Below are 600 nucleotides of genomic sequence, written 5' to 3'. Positions count from 1 at the left end.
CAGGTGAAGTTCGACCTTTGGGTTTCCTCAAGGCAGTCCCCGAGTGAGTTGATTCGAGCTCGGGTAAAAAATCAAACCTTACGTTTTTCAATATAGTCCTCGAACGAGTTTATTCGAGCCCGGGTGAAGTCTAACCCTTAGGTTTTTTCGAAGCAGTCCCCGAGTGAGTTTGGTCGAGCTCGGGTGTAGTTCAAACCTTAGTCCCCGAGTGAGTGTATTCGAACTCGGGCAAAATTCAAACCTTAGATTTTCACAAGATAGTCCCCGAGTGAGTGGAATCGAACTCGGGCAGAAATCCAACCTTAGGTTTTACAAGATAGTCCCCGAGTGAGTGGAATCGAACTCGGGCAGAATCCAAACCTCAGGGTTTCAGACAGTCCCGAGTGAGTGCATTTGAACTCGGGTAAGATTCAACCCTTAGGTCTTTCAAGGTAGTCCCCGAGTGAGTGTATTCGAACTCGGGGAAGATTCCAACCTTGGTTTTTACAAGTTAGTCCCGAGTGAGTGGATTCGAACTCGGGCACAATTTGACCTTTAGGTTTTGTATCGATTTTACGCCTTTTTCTTAAGGTCTTACAAATTCGAGTATACTTCGCCATT

The 600-nt window shown here is 46.2% G+C and overlaps 1 protein-coding gene across 1 annotated transcript in view; it reads right to left on the bottom strand.

Annotated features, from left to right (window-relative positions):
* LOC109221895 overlaps positions 362–600 on the bottom strand; it is a 5,355-nt gene continuing 5,116 nt past the window's right edge. Inside the window, exon 3 of the mRNA XM_019386328.1 lies at positions 362–475. Within this exon, the coding sequence (XP_019241873.1) occupies positions 362–475 (114 nt within the window). The remainder of the gene's footprint in view (positions 476–600) is intronic.

Source organism: Nicotiana attenuata, chromosome 2 (assembly GCF_001879085.1).
Source record: "Nicotiana attenuata strain UT chromosome 2, NIATTr2, whole genome shotgun sequence".
NCBI classification, from domain to species: domain Eukaryota; kingdom Viridiplantae; phylum Streptophyta; class Magnoliopsida; order Solanales; family Solanaceae; genus Nicotiana; species Nicotiana attenuata.
The sequence above is the reverse complement of the archived record's forward strand: the minus strand, read 5'-3'. Positions and strand labels throughout refer to the sequence as shown.